This window comes from Malurus melanocephalus, unplaced genomic scaffold (genome assembly GCF_030028575.1).
Source record: "Malurus melanocephalus ecotype Western Australia unplaced genomic scaffold, MMel_1.1 scaffold_89, whole genome shotgun sequence".
NCBI classification, from domain to species: Eukaryota; Metazoa; Chordata; class Aves; order Passeriformes; family Maluridae; genus Malurus; species Malurus melanocephalus.
The window spans coordinates 1,875,106-1,892,147 of record NW_026623321.1 but is presented as its reverse complement, the minus strand read 5'-3'; the positions used below and the strand labels follow the sequence as shown (position 1 = coordinate 1,892,147).

The following is a 17,042-nucleotide window of genomic DNA, read 5'->3' as shown; positions in this document are numbered from 1 at the left end:
CCAGCAGCTGCTACTATTTCTTACGCTTTAGCACAAGAGCTGTAAAAAGATGGATTTCTATATTAGCTAGATATGTCTGTAACTGGGTTGAAAGAAAAAATCTTAAGTGACCAGCTACAAGGGTATCCTTTAATCCTAATGCAACTGCATTTTCACATTAAATCTTCAGTTAAATGGACAAAGACCATTGTCTGAAAAAACAAAACAGGGATGAAGGACCCTGCTGGAACTTATTTTATGTATGCTAAAGGTCCCAACCATATTTGAAATAAGCCAAAGAACTCCGACACAGTCTGCTCTGCCACAGGTTTATTTACAAAATATTTACAGACTATAACTGTTTTGTGATCTGATAAATAATAATATTTCCTCCACAGAGAAGGAGTAAGACAGACCACCTACACATTTTTCTGTTACAAATACCCTATTCCAACCAAACAAGACTATTGTCTCTTTTAAAAAGGGGCAGAGAAAAATGGATATGAAAAGGGTTTTCTGTCCATGGCATAAGAAAAGGTATTAAGCAGTTTGGAGAGACGTAAATCTCCCCTATGAAGTGTGCATGTGCAAAACAGCAACRTTCTGAGGTGATGTGATCACACAAGTTACAGCAGGGGGTATTTCTACTCCCCATTTCTCCTCCAAAGCAAGAAGTATACCAGAAGGTTTGTGTTCAAGGCAAGAATAGCTGAATTAAAAAATATATGCCTTACCAGCAGCCTTGTGAAGGACTGAAAAGTTTGTTCCTGATGTAAAATAAGAAAGACAGAAGGCTGCTGAAGTGAGAAGGAATGTATGCCAAGGAGTGAATGAGTCTTATTTCTACCTGTCTGTATTCTTGTGCCTGCTCCCTGAATGTCCCCGTCTATCTTGAATCCTCATCTCCAATCTTACAACATAACCCACAACCTTCCACTTTGTATTCCATGTGATATGCTGGGGGTCTGAAACTCCAGTATGTGGACAACAGGGCTTACTTAGTGCTGCAGGGCTGAGAACAGTTTCTAAGACCAGTGCTCTGAAACGTACCGATGGCTGCTGTAGAGCTAAAGCAAGGGGGAACAGAAATGAGAGCAGGTGGTGTTGCCTCATGAGCTTTTTCAGTTCTGGTTGTTTTGATTTACTTGTCCCAGTCATTCATTTGGAAGCAATTGCCATAGGAATGATTCCAAGTGATATCTGGTAAGGATGGGCATTTTYCAAGCTTAGGAATGCAACAACTGATCACTCCTTAAAGCCTTGGATGCTGCACAAGATCCTCTTCTGGTGGCCTGGAAGTGACACTCCCATCTGTTTCAAGTCCCTGAAGGAAATGGGAAAAGAAAGGAAAAAATGAATTGCTGTTCTTGTTCCTTGGGGATGAGGGTATGGCTAAGGGCAGAAACAGTTACCAAGCATTGGTTCAGAAAGCTTCCTTTCCCTCACTGCCTCCTAAAACACCTGGATTTTCTAGAGGAAAGAAACTTCTAGATGTTCCTGCCCTTCCCTGCCCCCCCAGTCAACTGACCTCTCCTGCCTCGTGACTAGGCCTGTGCTCCCAGTAAATCAGGACTTGTGATTACATCAGCTTGTGATAGGGGCTGTGTCTCAACCCTTCAGCAGGTCTGTGCCTGCTCATTTGTCTCATGTAACWTCCCTGGTTGGAGCTGCTGTACATCCCTGACAAAATAACACAGCTGAGTSCATAGTTCTGAGGAGCCCAGAACAGTGACAACAGTGCCTAGCTGATAGAGTGGGAGGGATATCACTAGTCCATATGGAGTTTGTGGCAAGGAAATTATCTTATAAAGACCTATAAGAGTGGGGAGATGGTTAGGTTAGAAAACTGTTTGCCATCTATTCTTTCCCCTTGCTGTTTGTGTCTGATGTGAGTTCAAAGCAGCTGAAGACCCCTGAAAAGCCTCGAGCAAAGACACAAACAGTTAGAGAATTAGTCTCACAGTTCAGGCAGCTCCCAGTTCTGGGATGATTCTTCCCTTTTAGGGCAAGAAGCCAGTCCACCACCCTTTAACTGCATGGAGAAGGATGGAGAGAAGCCTTCCAAGTAACTATCAGTGCCCGTTCAGATCACACAGAGCCAAGCACAACTACTGGTAGCACAGCCTGAGGTGCCTTGCAGGAGCTGGGCCTGCACTTACTCAGCAGTGAGCTCCAGAATGGACTCCATGGTGTCCAGGCCGGCAGTGCGGAAGTTGGAGATGTAGCGCTTCATGCGAATGGACTCCAGCCATTCCGGGATGGATCGGTACGGGATCCCATCGGATCCACTGCAGCTGGGCAGACGGAGGGTTACCCTAGAGACAGATAAAAGCTTCATTAGCCACACAACCACCTGAAATGGCCAGTGCCATGAGACAGTACCCAAAGGGCAAGCAAGCACYCTCTGCCAGGGCTGGGCCAACTAATCTGCTCTCTGCACAGTGAGGTCAGAGCAGGCCCATGGCTGTGCCCTCTGTCACCAGCAGGCAGAGATGACCACTGCCTTCTGCACACAGAGCACTCAAGGTGCATCTTTCCAGTCTGCATTTTTCACACTGCCTCTCTCCCTGCTGGGGACAGAGAAGCGTAAGTGTCCCAGTTAACCCCTCCTCCTCTGGTCACAGCCYGTTACCTGGGATCAAAGTCTGCAACAGGCCGGAGGAGCTGGGGACTTGAGATGAAATGTTGCAGCTGTGCCTGGATTTCCTGAAAATGAGGTCTCCTCATCCGATCGTGTGACCAGCAACTCTTCATGAGTTCGTAGAGGATAGATGGGCAGTCCACAGGCGGGGGGAGCCGGTACCCATCCTCTATGCTTTTCATCACCTGCACAGAGCACAGATAGTGATGTGGCCAAGAGCAGAGAGGGCAGAAGGGGTGCCAAAGACCTTTGGGAGCAGCCATTCACCACTTCACAGCATGCAGCCAGGGAGGGGTTGATGCAGATTACACATGTATGACACGGGGTTCGGGTTGCACAGCACTGGATCAAGACACCTAATGGATGCCAAAAACTGAAGTGACATATGCACGTATTTTTGGTCCTTTATTTTTGCTAGCTTAGCTCCCATTTGCCACTCAGGACATGTTCATGAGAAGTGAATACAAGTGAGGACCAAATGATCCTGGCACAGGCACAGTGAGAGAAGGGGAACCGGACTCTGAAGAATAATTTCAACAGCATGTGCTGAGCCKAGAATGAGACCAGATATAATGCACCAGAGCTAGAAGAAGAAGAAAACAAAACCAGCAGAGAATATCTCCAGATCCCAATGCCATGGCTGCTTTAACCACTCTTTAATGTGGCTTATTTCTGTTGACACCTCAATACTTATTGCCCTTGACTTGGCTGCACTGATTTTTAGCAGGGAGGGATAGTAGTTATGTATTCAAAAGAAAGTCAAGACTGAGACTCGCAGGCTGAGAGGGATCTACAAAAGTTGGGCCCACATGCCTTGCTTATTTTTTAAATCAGCCCTTGAACTCAGTGTCTGTTACCTCTTGATTGGTCATATGCCCATATGGCTTGTCACCAAATGACAACACCTCCCACATGACAATTCCAAAGCTCCAGACATCACTGGCTGAGGTGAAAATCCGATGAGCAATGGCCTCTGGGGCTGTCCATCGGATAGGAATCTTCCCACCCTGTAGAAGAGCAGAAACATAGTGTATCCAGCATACATCATTGAGTTGTATTTCTGCAGTGTTCTCATGCAAGGACCTTACAAAGAAGTTCAGAGACTGGGCCCACTTCATTTGAAGTGACATGCAATCACCCCAGGGAAATTTCTCAAAAGGAGAGAAATAATCTTGGAAAGTAAATGAGTTTAAGCCCYCTGTTCAGCTGAACACACAAATCTCTGCTGTGGGAGTAAGAGCCTGACACCAGTCACAGCCCTGCTTTGAAGGACACCATGCATTAGAATTACTGGAACTTTCATTGAAAGAGACATGGAGATGACTCTAGTCCAAAATTCTGATCACAGCAAGGCTATCTTTAAAGCTGGATTTAGTGACTGAGTCCAGGAGACCACATCCCTTATTTTACTTCTCATTTTAACACCACAGTCCCTCTGAATTTCTTAGCAAAAAAAAAAAAATCAGCACGGACTGCAGAGAGAAAAGTACCACCCTGTGAACCATCCACACCATGACTTGCAATTTTACTTCAGGTTTTACTCAGACACTACAGTTAATTTACAAGATCAAAAGATTAGGTTTGCATTACCTTGGTTTCATAGGTTCCCTCTGCATCATTCTCCAAAATTCGGGAGAGACCAAAGTCAGACACCTTGCATTGGAGACTGCGTGTTACCAGGATGTTGCGAGCAGCCAGATCCCGGTGCACGTAATTGTGTTCTGAAAGGTAGGTCATGCCAGAGGCTATTCCCTGCAGCATGCTCACAAGCTGCACAGGGCTAAATTTTTCCTCATTCATCTGCAGGGAAAAAGAAATGAGAGAAGTGACATTGATCTGCTTGGTTTCTAGTCACTGACCTTATCAGCTTACAAAAGTGGGCAAAGGTGAACAAGCAAAAACACAATGCTGCAGCTCAAARGCCCCAACAGGTTCTCACTAAGGGACTGGAGGTGGTCTCCACAGCCATCATTAGCCAGCTGCATTTCAACTACCAAAGACAGCACTCCGAACAAACCAGATGACATCAAGCTTCTGCTGCTGACACTAGAAACGTCAGTAAGGAGAAAATATGTGTATATCTGAATCTTATTTCTAGTTTAATTTTAGGGCCCAAAATCCAGGTCAAGTGCAAGGTCTGGCAGTACACAAGGCTATTACAGATTGGAGTGTCTCACCCGGAGGAAGGTATCCAGTGCTCCATTTTCCATATACTCAGTGATGATCATCATCGGCCTCCCTTGAGGAAGACAAGAGGGTTTCAGCCTTTTTGAAATTCTCCTACTCATGCTTTTCAATGCTCTCCATATTGCCCCAACACAGAGAACCATGTCCAGCTCCAGCTAACACCTCTGCTCCACTGGCACAGCTGGCTGCCCYTTCTCCTTAGACATGTCCCAAGGATCTTGTACCCCTCCTTGTGTCGCACATATAACCCTGCAGCATCCCTTACACTATCCCAACTTCTCATCTGCTCACCAGCCCTAGAAGATATCTCCAACACTGCCTCAGGACTCTGTTGGAAATCYATACCTCTGCTCCCTTCCCCGCTCTCTGACACGACAATGCCTGTCTTCTCCCAGAACAGCCCCTGTGACAGCAAACCCTCTAGGAAAAGCCTGAGAAACATGCCAGTTTCTGCTCTCATTCCAGGACTCTCTCACACACACACACTTACTTTTGGTGACAACTCCTTCCAGACGCACAATGTTTGGGTGATTGAATTGCCCCATAATWGTTGCTTCACGCAGAAAGTTCCACCACTGTGAGTCTGAGTATGTTGATTTGAGAGTCTTGATGGCAACCACAATACGTTCTTTCCCTGGGAGTCGCAGGGACCCACGATAGACCTCCCCAAACTCCCCTGAAAACAACCAGAGGCAAAATGTCACAGATGAACTCAGAGACAGGCAACAAAACAACAGCGTGGGGAAAATGAAAGATGGGGAGAGCAATAAGTAACTCACCCTCTCCAATGACATTCTCCATAGTGACAAAAGAGACATCCAATTCCTTAGTGAATTCCAGCACCCCTCTGCTGGGGTCATCATATGGTTGCAGGTCCACATAGGGCTTCAACCAGACCTTCTCTGTGGTAAAGGGAAACAAAAGTGCAAATTAACCTGTCAACTCTTTGGACAACCTTTTTAAAGCAAAACTACAAAAGCAGAAGTGAACCCGTGGGTTCTCACAATGGCAGTAAACAAATCTACCAAACCTACACTGAAGAGTAGAACTGTATTGGGAAGAGGCAAATTACATCAGAAAAGCCATGCCAGTGTCTGGTTTGAAACGAGTGTTTCTTTTCATTCCTTCCAACACATTCCAGACTTCCCACTGGTTTTATTACCCCTTTGAAGCTCACCTCTCTCAAAGCCTGAAGTATTGTAATCTGGCCGTGCGTGTCTCCGACGAGCCCTCCTGGAATATCGGAAACAGTCATGAAAATGAAATAGTCAGCAGATAGCAAAGGGAAAAGCAGGACTTCCAGGGTGTTTGCCCTAGTTTGTTAGGGACATAGTTCAGAGTAGCACAGAGCAAAGTGGAACCAGACACTGCACCTACTTGGAAAAGTACAGCTGGCAATAAAATGTGATGCTTCATTAACATTTAGAAATGGAGCTTTGCTTTCATGCAGGTAAATTTGTGCTGAGTTACAGGTCAATTTCTGTTTATTTTATGTTTTCTGTATGCCATCTGATCTTAAAACCAAGCAATAGCAGCCTTATAGACACCAAAAAGGAAATCAGAATTTTATATATGGGTAGAGAACCCCAGAAATAAAGGTATATGAAAAGTGATTTGAAACGACTGGATACATGTATTACCGCTCAACTGGTCAGCAGCTATAGAAATGATGGYACTGTGACAATATTTTTATTCCTCTGTTATGATAACAATCTGCTACTGCTGGATTACAACAAAACTGAAAAATCATCACGTTTTCCTCTGTTCCCAACAGCAAACCWTATCTTACAATATCAATCCCCAAAATCCTGGTAATCAAAATTACTAACAGAGACCCTTTCCATCTTGCTGCAGCACACTAGTGGTTTTCTTCTCTAACTAACCTCTACCTATACAATATCCTGCAAGAAATCAGGGCCTCTCTTTCTCAAACTCTCGTAGCTTAGCTATTACTACATCTGTACCCTTTTCAATACCAAAAATCTATACTTACTTTCGCCGAAACATGAGAAGTCCCAGAAGCAGCGCAATAAATAGGAAAACTCCGAAGATAATAGACACTATGACTCCACCAGACAGAGCTCCTGTGTCTGCAGAAACAAAGGGAGAAGCCATACTACTTAAAAGACCAATATCTATTTTTCTGTAATGTACCAACCAGCTTCTACCAGTTAACAGCATTAGGCAAGTTACAGCCATTTGTCTTCCAGGCAACAGAGCCACCAGATGTGAGTCCTATCATAATATTATTCGTGTGCATGGAGCACCTTCTGGTGGTTATCTGGTTGACTCTTATCTACAGTCTTGGTCTTCCAGTTGAGTAATTTATCCCTGTGTCTGATTTCCTACTTAAATTCCATGACACTTCCAAAAAGGAAGTACAGCTGTTCCCTCCCTCCCACTCCTCTCCAATAACCAAGATCAAGCCTTTCTTCCTGCTCAGTAGCCGGTTTAAACTATGGCAAAACAAAGACATGATTTTTCCCACAATAAAGTGATTCTCTTCTTTCTAAAAATAAATTACATGCTCCCTCACATCAATATCTGGGGCTGGTCCTTTGCCTAATTACCCTGACAAAACCCCCTGTCTACCTAGGTCTTCTGAGACAAACAAGTACTGAAAGGCAAACTTGCAGCCTAACATCATTCCTGCTTTCTCACCTGAGCATCAGGTGGTTTCATTTTGTGATTGGATAGCTTTCAGACAGTGCTCACATAACACAGGCTGTCTCCTTCCATTTAAGTTCTCAAGCTAAAGCCAGCATTTCCACAAAATATATTTGAATTAATCTGAGAAAATGCTAAATTACCTCTGTTGGTGTTTTTAAAACTTATTTCCCATAATTTAAAAAACTATTTTCAAAACTTAAAATGCATTAATGGAAAAGTAATGAGAATCTACTTATTTATAATATTTTCCCAAAAGAGATTTAGGAAAATATCCAGAAGAAAGAAAATCTCCTTTTTTTTTTTAAATAAATGAGCAGATTTTAAAGCAAGGAACAGATGATACAAAGAACTGTGTGGGGAAGTGTTTCCTAACATCTAGTCCAATGGTCAGYATCCATAAAGCCTAATTAACACTAGTTATTTTTCCTCAATTTGATGTTGACTCATCCCATTAAAATTATTTAAAAATCACCAGCTTTGTTAAGCGGAAATCAAGAGGCAGAGCTAATGCCCTCGTTTTGTCAAAATAAAAAAAGCTAAGATTTGGAAGATGAAATAATATCCTTTATTAATAAAATGGAAAAGCTTTTAAACACATACGACATCTGCAGGAATTTAAGGGATCTAAATTATCAAATTCAGATTKAAATAAAAAATTTCCACTCCTTGCAAATCCTGCTCCACTAACATTCCTAGACTATTACAATTAAACAATGCTCCTACTATTATCAAACAAGAACTCTTATCAAATGAAACCTTACTGGCACTTCCTTTTAATCCCTTTCATATTCAAAATACCTTTGTCTTGGCAAAATGAGGTGATCAACTTTGATTTGAAATAAAGTATAATCTTGATGAAAGTATTTTCTAACTTATTTTTTCTTAATCAAAACAAACATGCATGGTAATTTACATCTTTTTTTCACAGAGCCTTTACCAATTATTTAATTGGTAAAGATAATTTTTGTTAACATCATTTGTCACTGTGACTTTATAGAGATTTTACCATAACCTCTGAAGCCAAAAAGAGCCCAACCTTTATATTCCAGTAAAGGTACCACAACTCCTTATCAGTTTTTACACTGTTAATTTAACTATTTACTTACATTAAAGTATGCCTTAGCTTTCTTCCATGTCCTTATTTCATTACAATAAAACTAGTCTTTCAAATACAGCACTTCAATGTATGTATTACTGAGGTTATCCATAGGGTCAATAGGAGGATCTGTGAATCTATGGAATGCAGAGAGAGCAAACCCCACTATAGAAAACTTTAGATTAAGGGGAAGTCTCTGAGCTGCCCAGGGAAAGAGGAGGTTGGATGTCAGGCCTACATAAGATGTTCTTTGACACAGGAGAAAGAAAGGCCTTCTTGTGGCCCTGACAGCTTGGCCTTCTCCCATTTGCCACTCAGGACATGTTCATGAGAAGTGAATACAAGTGAGGACCATACATAGTGCCTTGGAGAAGAACTTTTTTCAGTGGCATATACCATCTCCTTGGGCAGAGCTAAATTCAGGAGCTGCACTACATACAATGGAAMCAATAAAGCTGGAAAACGTAGTGCTGAGGTCCTCTGAGTTCTCCTTTTCACTAGTAACTGGCACACAAAAGGAAGCATATGGTAATCATTTGACCAGCTCAAACTTAGAAACATTAGTGAAAATCAAAAGTCTTTCAAGAACTACATGAAGGTCTGGTTAACTATTGTGTCAGCACAACACACTAMACTGAGACTGATCAGTTCTGAATGGGAAAGTACAAGTGAATTTTATAYGACACCAATGTAACAGGAAAAACACCTTTTGTCTTCACAAAGCAAAACTCTTGGCTCTGGTGACAAGGAAYTCAGGACTGTGGTGTCTGTGCCTTACATACAGCAGAACACAAAGAGATCCATGTACCATGTGAATATACAATCTGATGGAGAAGTGAGATTCTCCCAGATCAGGTACCAGTGCTTGTTCTTTACCTGGTGGAAGGGTGCGAAATTCCTGCTCTGGGGAGTAGGGCCCCGGCCCAAGGGGTGTGATGGATCTCACACGGAGCAGGTAGGCTGTGTCTGGCTGCAGGTCTCTCAGAGTGACRTTTGGCTCAAGAAGGTGCTTCACTGTGTAACGTGCCTCCTCTCCCTGCAGGAACCAAACACGATCAAATAACCAATGCATGCTGAACAGGACACTTCCACCCTTTTGGGTGAAAGGAGGCAGAACAAACCAGGCAGGCCTTACCTTCTCAAAGAACATGACCTCATACTCCACTGAGGTCCGGCTGCGTTGCCGTGGGGCAAGCCAAGAAACAGAAAGACTACTGTCATCTCTCTGTGTCAGGATAAACTGGGATACTGTCACTGGGGCTGCAGGGGAGAGAAYAGAGAACATGAGGGAAAAATACAAACAAAAYGCAAACTAGGTCCTCTCTCCACCARCTCTGGTTATACCATGCAACTGGAACTGAGTCTCATTGCCGCTGCCACTTTCTCAACTTTCTCTTCTGTGGTGGAAGGGAAATGAGGTCTCTGGTTGTGATTAATTGCTCTCCGTGAATACAGTGCTTCTGCCTTAACAGTGAAAGCATACTTTTGTTTGGCCTTCAAAGCARTATCAGTGTTCTAAGAAATTACATTTATTCCAGGACTGCACTGAAAGTGTCCAATTTAAAATAAAAAATGTTAGGATTTCATGCTCCTACAGCAGCAGTAGCATAACTACCCTATGTAATGATTTATGAATGCAGCTGCATTGCATAAGGGTACAGTGAAACTCAATGCTCAAAATCTCTCAGCTGATTGCAAATGCATGCTGTTCACGAATAAAAAGATAATTCTCAAGAGTCTGCAAAGACTGAGSAGTTAAACCTAGTTCTCTCTTTGTCCTTCATCATCATCAGGAAGTGATGAGGCAAGCCAAAAGTAGCTCTGCTTTTCTAGCTCAGAGTTGTGCTGCCCCYGCATAGCATCAGGAAGAAAAGTCATATTTTGTTACTAAATTAGAACCCAGGGAATGCACCAAGGGCTGTTGAGCTCTGTGATGTCRCTGTTCTATAATCACATTTCACGGTGCTCTGAAAAGTATTTACAGGAAGCCAGATTGAAGCTAACCTACAGAAATGTGTCAAGATTTAACACCCTCATCTCTCCATGCTTTCAAAACCTTTATTTTTTCAGTTACACCACAGTTTCTGTTGTGTTTGGTTTATTGCAATATCTGAGTCACGGGAAATATTTCGTGACACAGCCCTTGTTCTTCCTGTCACACAGGAACAATAAGGCCGTGTGACAGGGAGGGCTTCACCCTCCTCACCTCTGTTAAGTTCTTGGTGGATTCATAGCTCTTGGTGGGTAATGATTACTGCTACTTTGACTTGCAAGGAATGTGCCTGATGGACTTCACATGCCAGAGAGGGACTTGARAATCCTTACCATACCATACCAACACATGTGTCAGACAGAAGGAGAAGATGGAGAAAGCTTAAATATTCACAGAGATTCCTCTTCCTTTTCGTGATGAGCAGGAAGGACTTCTCTGTGTTTCTGCTAACCTGCATGTCCAACTGAGACCCAGACAGCTGGAGAAGTTCTCTGTGGAGCAGGTCCCATTCCTGAGACACCATTATGGGCTTCGACAGTGAACGTGTAGTTGGTGTAAGCTTCGAGGCCATCCACATCTACTGCGGGTTTTGTGAGACCAGAGGCACTGGGAGAGAACACCACGCCAGYGTCACAGGGCTCACAGGACAGGAAATGGCAGCGCTGACAGAAAACTGTGTAAGTCACGTCCTTGCGCCCGCCGTGGTCACTGGGCGGCTGCCACCACAGGCTCAGCTGGGTGCCAATGAGGGAGAAGCTGACATTGCGGGGAGCCGAGGGCGGGCCTACAGGGGGCACAAAAGGAAGTGTTAGATCACGCTGTTAACACCCAAAGTTCTGTGGCAGYTTCCCAGCTGCTGATGCATTTCAAATTGAGCCCTCTGTCCACCCCAGCCTCTCTCCCTCTGACCTCTCATCCCCATTTCCCAAACTTTTGTTTCCTCCCCCATATCCTTGTTTGTGGAATCATAAAATGGTTTGGGTTGGAAGAGATCTTAAAAATCCTCTCATTCCAACTCCCCTACGATGGGCAGGGACACCTTCCACTAGACTAGGTTGCCTCTAAGCTCCAYCCAACCTGGCCTTGAACACTTCTAGGGAAGGACACCCACAATTTCTCTGGACAACCTGTTCCAGTGTCTCATCACCCTCACTGTAAAAAATTTCTTCTGTATGTTCCATCTAAATCTACCCTCTTTCAGTTTAAAACCATTGTCCCTTGTCCTGTCACTACAAGCCTTGGTAAAAACACTTTCTTCATCTTTCTTACAGGCCCCACTAAGTATTGAAAGGCCCCAAGATGATCTCCCCAAAATGTCTCTTCTCAGGCTACCCCAACTCTCCCAACCTTTCCTCATAGGAGGGGTGTTCCACCCCTACAATAATTTTTAGAGTCTTCCTCTGGACCTGATCCAATAGGTGAATGTACRTGTTGTCCCTAGATGCAGCCCTCCAGGTGCAGTCTCACAAGAGCAGAGTGGAGGAAGAGAATCCCCTCCCTCTCCCTGCTGGCCACACCACTTTTGATGYAATCCAGGATACACTTGGCTTTCTGGCAGCAAACTCACACTGCCACCTCATGCCCACCAGAACCCCCGAGTTCCTCTCTGAGGAGCTCCCAAGAAGTTCATCCSCCAGTCTGTATGGATATTGTTCTTCTGTTTTATATGCAACTCACGGGTGCAAGCAATGTTCTGGCCCTCCGAAGGTGCTCGGTAGAAGCCTGCATTGCAGGAACAAGATGTAGCCCCTGACTCGTTGGACAGGCTGTTAGGGGGGCACTTCAGGCAGCGTTTCACGTCCAGAGAGTGGCGATAGAACCCTCGCTGGCAAGCTGGGGGAGGACAGACAAGCCAACAGAAGATAATCAATAAACCCACATYAACAAAAAGCCACCTGGCAGTTTTGTTCAGCTTCTTGAACACACTTTTATCGGCCTCCAKTTTCCAGGTTCATGGAAATATTTAGGTTGTAAGGAACCCCTGGCAGTAAGCTAGACCAATCAACTCAGAGCAGACAGAGAAGATGCAAACTCAAGGTAGCATCAGTATTATGACAGGACTTGTAGACTGAAGGAGGGTCTCACCCCTCACAGATGCTGTATGGATACAGAATCCAGTCAACCTCAGAAGCTTCTTCCAGTGTAAACTCAGACTCATCCCCACCTTGCCCTTCAAGCTTTTCACACCATAAATAAGAGGCTTAAATAGTAGCTACAAATCTTTACATTCCTCAGAGTCTTCTGCTTGCTGACTTCATATGGGGGAGCCAGTAGGCTTTCTAGCAGAAGCACCTTTGCTGATCTCAAGTGTTGTACCAGAGCATCACCTAGCAGGGCCCTGGGGAATACCTAGGAAACTGTTAGCTCMTCTACTAGCACTGAGTGTAACTGGCTATGGAGCCAACAGAGACTGCAAGAGAACAGGTGTCACTATATATAGTGTTTATATAATAGTGTTTTCTACYTCCAGTCCTACAAAAATGAACTGCCACATTCCCTAAGCAGAACATCTCACAACCTGTTTTTGCTGTGTCACGGTTAGTTCAATCTACAGAAGCGCTGGTCAGTTTACCAGTTATCTCATGGTCAATATACCACTTATCTCAAGATCAATATTTCATCTCTACAGTTGTGCAGCAGGGAGGAGAAAATGAGTGAGGGAGCTTGAGGTAACCCATAAATTTATTGGTTTACYAGCCTGTGCTAAATGAATCAAATGTTCTCAAACAAAAGGAACAGCCAACCTATCGCTAATCAGATGGCTGAGGAATGCTCTTGCCAGAGCAACCACCTTGCATTTAACTTGAGCATTGCAGGAATGACCCTTTTTATATTGCACTATAAAAGCAACAATATCCTGTGTAATCCCTCAGGAGATCCCAATGGCGAAAACCATCTGTTCAGAAGCTTCACACAAACGGCTTACTGTGGTGGAGCATAGCATAGGAAATGATTCTTTATCCAGAAGACAAAAAAACAACCTAGCCATTCCTACTATGTGACACAGAGGAATACCTGAGGGACCTTGAAAACTTTCCACTAGCACAGGCCAAACAAAACTACCCATCATCAGCCTGCAGCAGGGATGCTTAAAGAGCCCAGAAAAGAGAAATAATCAGAAGGAGGAGCAACCAGGACCTTCCGATTCTGGGAAATGACAGAACCACTCAGGAATATCTATTATTCTGAGATACAATCATGCAATCATGTGATGAGTAATGGCAAAGGCCATTGAAAATAATTAAAAGGCTCAAATATTGATTGTCACAGCCCAAAGATATTCCATTTATATTCCAGATAAAATAATCTCCTTGAGAAATAGACTGTAAAAGTTACTTTGATCTTCAGGCTACTCATAAATGAGAACACTTTTACATGCTGGACTGAAGATGAGTTCTGAGGCCTTCTGACTTTGCTCCAGCACAAGATTTGAGAGCTCCTGATAGCTTCGGTCAGGAGAGCTCTGACATGAAAAACAAAAGGATTGCATGRCCACATACTCGCACAACACAGCGGTTCTGATGTTGCATGTATAATACTATCTGCCATAAATATGAAACAATATACACATACTGTTAACAGGCTTAGACCATGTGCAAGTAAATAAATTATGGAAATTTCGGTTTGGGGACCTTTGCAGGAATCACAGAATCAATCAGGTTGGAAAAGATTTCTGAGATCACTGAGCCCAACCTGTGAGCGAACACCACATCAACTAGACCATGGCTCTGAGTGCCACATCCAGCCTTTCCTCAAACAGCTCCAGGGATGGTGACCCCACCACCTCCATGGGCAGCCCATTCCAATATCTAGTCMCCCYTTCTGTGAAGAAATTCTGCCTGACGTTCAACTTAAACCAGCTGAAGACTATGTCCTCTTCTCCTGTCACTAGTTGTCTAGGAGAAGAAACCGACCCCCACCTGGCTACAGCCTCCTTTCAGGCAGTTGTAGAGAGGGATAAGGTCTCCCCTGAGCCTCTTTTTCCCCAGGCTGACCAATCCCAGCTTCTCCAGTCGCCCCTCATAAGCCTTATATTCCAGAAGRGGTACATCCGACCCCAGGAGAGCCTTTGTTCCTCCAGTTCTGAGTTCCAGGGCCACTCCAGCCCACGGCCCRTATCTGCCCCTGCCCACGGGCGGCGCCGAGACCCTCCAAGAAGAAGATGCCTCGCAGGGAGACAACAGTGTGGCACAGAGCGCAGGGCGGGAGCTGCGGGGGTGCCCCGACCGAGGAGACAAACCGGTGAGGCGAGGGCGACAGCGGCGACACGAGGGGCGGCGGCGGCCGGCAGGGGGCGGGAGCGRCCCGCGGAGCCCGGCCCGGCCCCTCCCCGGGGCGGTACGGAGCAGCCCCGCCCGGCTCGGTGCTGGGGGCGGCGGTAAGGCCGGGCCTGCCGGGGCTCCCCGTGCCTCCACCCTACCCGCGGGTGCGGAGGTGGAGGGGCGGCTGCCTTCGGCTGCCCCAGGAGCGCGGCCCGCGGGGGAGGCGGGCGCACAGCCAGCAGCCTCGGCCCCCACCCAGCCCTGCCGGCCCCCGCATTGCCCCGGGGCTGTGGGCACCGGGCGGCGTGGTGGGAAAAACAAGCTTGGGAAAGGGCCTGCTCCCCAAGCACCAGAGGGCAGACGGGGTGGCTGGGGCGCTTCCTTCATTCCTTATTCGTACAGGTGCTCCTCGTGAGTGTGAGTGGCAGCCGGGCCGGGCAGGCTGCAGGCACCAGACCGGAGCTGCCCGGGGAGCTCGGCTCTCCTGCCGCCCTTCGGAGCCCAGCGAGGAGCCAGAGCAGGGCCGGGGCACAGCCAGCATCCCTGGACACCGTAAATTATACACTTGAAGTTAATGACGAGCTCTGCGTTTATGGGCAGCAAAGTCTGGGGCAGGCACGGCTTTTCTGGGACTGTGGGATGGCTGAGCCATTCTCCCAGCAGAGCTTTATAAAGCTGGGAATTCACTGAGAGGTTGAGGGAATTAGAAAAGAACCTGAACCTCTGGCATTCTGTTGTCTCTTGCCCTGTAACAGAGGTCAAGTTCTTTATCCTGTTATAAGGCAAAGGTGCAGTTGTCTGTTTTTTTGCTCCCTACTCTAGGCRAAACTCAGATGACACTGCCAGAAAGTCTACCATCTTGTCCCACTTTGCATGTCTGAGGAAGAAGTCCTCCCATGTTTTGAGGACACAGTAAAAGCCATTATTTCAGTCTTTATCGTGACCTGGATTGCTCCCAGTCCATTGCGCAGTCTGATCTTTTCTGCTGAGGGAGAGGATCCCAAGATATACCCAGCAGACAACCTGCATTCCCCTTCTCCAATAAAACACTGTTCTCACTAAGTACATCTCCCTACTCCTGCTAGGTTCTCCCCTCTTCCCTTCCTCGCCTGGGAGACCTCCCTAGTTCCTACTAATCCTACAAAAGATACTTCTGGCTGCAGCTGTACTTGGGCGGAGTGGGATGAAAGCACAGATGTAGAATGAACCTGTGCTGCGATAGCAGTTGAGGCTTGTCCAGACATGACAGCTTCCCTGCCCCTTCCCAGAGGAGTGCTCTCAGGAGGGCGGGGAGAGTTCTGTAGCACCTAAGTGGAAAAACTGGCTGGGCTGTGCAAGGAGAGGGGATTGCTGGAGGAGGGCAAAATCTTGTGCTTCAACCTTCTCCAGCTTCCCAAGCAAAATGAGCAGCAAGGAGCAGCCAGGATTCATAGAGACACCACATCCTTGTAGCAGAGCAAAGCAGAGTCACAGGGCACCTTGCTGAAACTGAGAGCACTGCGTGGATCCCTATGGCCTYAGCCTTGTGCCATACAGCTCTGACAAAAAGAGCAGAGATGTGCTGTCTTTTCCCTCCCTTCCTGCAGTAATACATATCCCCCAAAATACCACGGGTCCTCTCCCATGACAAACTAAGTTGCCTGAAGGAGCTGACTCTTGTCCCCTCTGCAGCTAGGGGAGAGTCCTTCAGTGACTGCTCCAACCCAACAACCCTTGCTCCCTCTGACTCCAGCTCCTTGGTGACTCTTTTGCTCACTAATTGCTCCTCTTCAGAAGAGCAGGCACCACGGTGTTGTGCAATATGCTTTACATGGTTTCCCATGGTAGAAGAGGCATSCCAGTCCAAGAAGAAGGGAGGACAGAGGAGAAACCTGTCCCCCTCTGTTTCTCAGTCACAGGACAAATAYACTGCTTTGTGTGTCTGACCGGTCTGCCCTGGGAGAACAAGGCTACTGTTTAAGGGTTGAGAACCAGTTGTTGAATGAGTCAGTGTCAATCACATAGTTACAGCTCGCAGAAACTAGCTCCAGAGCTGAAAGCTTCTGGATGAAGYCCAAGAGGGAGTGGAGAGGTGTGTGCAGGTCTTACACCTGACACATGAGGAGAAAAATCACAACTGAAAAAAGAGAAGCTAAGGAGAAGCTAAGGAGAAGGAAAGATACTAGATACAGGGAGTAGGCAAGAGAGAGGTAGACCACACTAACTGTGATCCCA

The 17,042-nt window shown here is 45.8% G+C and overlaps 1 protein-coding gene across 1 annotated transcript in view; it reads right to left on the bottom strand.

The window, feature by feature from the left end:
* Positions 1–292: 292 nt before the first annotated feature.
* Positions 293–17,042, bottom strand: part of EPHA1 (EPH receptor A1) — a 34,236-nt gene continuing 17,486 nt past the window's right edge. The window contains exons 5-18 of the mRNA XM_057368251.1: positions 12,244–12,399; positions 11,018–11,350; positions 9,709–9,833; positions 9,450–9,609; positions 6,801–6,897; positions 5,985–6,040; positions 5,587–5,709; positions 5,298–5,483; positions 4,798–4,859; positions 4,211–4,420; positions 3,478–3,627; positions 2,612–2,805; positions 2,139–2,294; positions 293–1,303 (exon numbers count right to left, since the gene is read on the bottom strand). Of these exons, the coding sequence (XP_057224234.1) occupies positions 1,225–1,303; positions 2,139–2,294; positions 2,612–2,805; positions 3,478–3,627; positions 4,211–4,420; positions 4,798–4,859; positions 5,298–5,483; positions 5,587–5,709; positions 5,985–6,040; positions 6,801–6,897; positions 9,450–9,609; positions 9,709–9,833; positions 11,018–11,350; positions 12,244–12,399 (2,087 nt within the window). The 3' untranslated portion in view covers positions 293–1,224. The remainder of the gene's footprint in view (positions 1,304–2,138; positions 2,295–2,611; positions 2,806–3,477; positions 3,628–4,210; positions 4,421–4,797; positions 4,860–5,297; positions 5,484–5,586; positions 5,710–5,984; positions 6,041–6,800; positions 6,898–9,449; positions 9,610–9,708; positions 9,834–11,017; positions 11,351–12,243; positions 12,400–17,042) is intronic.